This window comes from Sinocyclocheilus grahami, unplaced genomic scaffold, assembly GCF_001515645.1.
Source record: "Sinocyclocheilus grahami isolate Dianchi unplaced genomic scaffold, SAMN03320097.WGS_v1.1 scaffold519.1, whole genome shotgun sequence".
Classification (NCBI taxonomy): Eukaryota; Metazoa; Chordata; class Actinopteri; order Cypriniformes; family Cyprinidae; genus Sinocyclocheilus; species Sinocyclocheilus grahami.
The window spans coordinates 493,391-494,472 of NW_015505698.1; the positions used below are offsets into that span (position 1 = coordinate 493,391).

General features: G+C 41.4%; 1 protein-coding gene across 1 annotated transcript in view; it reads left to right on the forward strand.

Moving 5' to 3' along the window:
* impg1a (interphotoreceptor matrix proteoglycan 1a) overlaps nucleotides 1–1,082 on the forward strand; it is a 17,620-nt gene that overhangs the window by 8,892 nt on the left and 7,646 nt on the right. The window contains exon 12 of the mRNA XM_016237575.1: nucleotides 6–768. Within this exon, the coding sequence (XP_016093061.1) occupies nucleotides 6–768 (763 nt within the window). The remainder of the gene's footprint in view (nucleotides 1–5; nucleotides 769–1,082) is intronic.

The following is a 1,082-nucleotide window of genomic DNA, read 5'->3' on the forward strand; positions in this document are numbered from 1 at the left end:
CAGAGGATGAGATTGAAACATCAACTAACCAGGATGAAGTAGCAGAACCTGAGGAAAAAGCTTTAGAGCCAGATCCAGAGGTCATTATAGAATCGAAAGAAGATGTTGAGGAGCATAAAACTGATGAGGAGATTAAAGTGAAACAAGTGGATGACGTTCAGGCAACCAGGAGGCCAGAAACTGAGACAGGACAACCTAAGGAGGAACTTCATTTAACAGAAAAGGGTGAGGTGGTGAAACCTGAAAGAGAAGCTGATGAATCAGAACCTGCTGATGTTGTAGAATATGAAGGCAGTGTCAAAACTGAACAGCCCGCTGTGGAGATCGCAAGTGAGGTCCCCAAAACCACTGAAGGTTCAACCAAACCTCCTGCAGAGATGATTAAGATTAAACCACCTGAGATTTCTGTCACAGAAACTTACCTTGTTGAGAATGTTGACTATTACCAACCCAAAGAAGGTGCTAATTTGCCTTTTGTGCCAGTTGACAGGGTTCAACCAGGCACAGTATTTGGTAAACCTGAACATGTGGAAGACTTTGGGGTGGAGGATCAACTCTCCAAACCGGAGGTTATTGAGGGAGTTTTTGAGATACCAGATCTGGTTACAGAGGGAAAAACCCTAAGACCAGAAGTGTCTGATGTTCTCACTACTGTATCAAGTGCCTCAGAATCTCTACCTGAAATGATCACAGAATCAGCTTTGAAGAAAGATAAGGACTTACCATCTGTTGTTGAGGATACTAAGGAGCCACAGCTCGAAGAGATGGGTAAGAGATCTACGCTGTTTCTCAATAAAAACGTTTTAGAATTAACATGGAAAATGTTCACAAAATGAGTTTTAGCAGTCATCTGAAACACTTCATATATTTTGCACTTCAAATATAATTTACAACCTAACTTTAATGATTTCCCAGTGGAAGACCAAGAAGAAGAGACTGCATCACAACCCACTGAGACACTCGCAACTGATCTACCTTTGACAACACTTTTTGAAGTAGTGCTAACAGATGAATCGGTCGTTACGCCAACCCCATTGGAAAAGCATTATGATTCACCAACTGAAAAAGTACAATCAACTGTT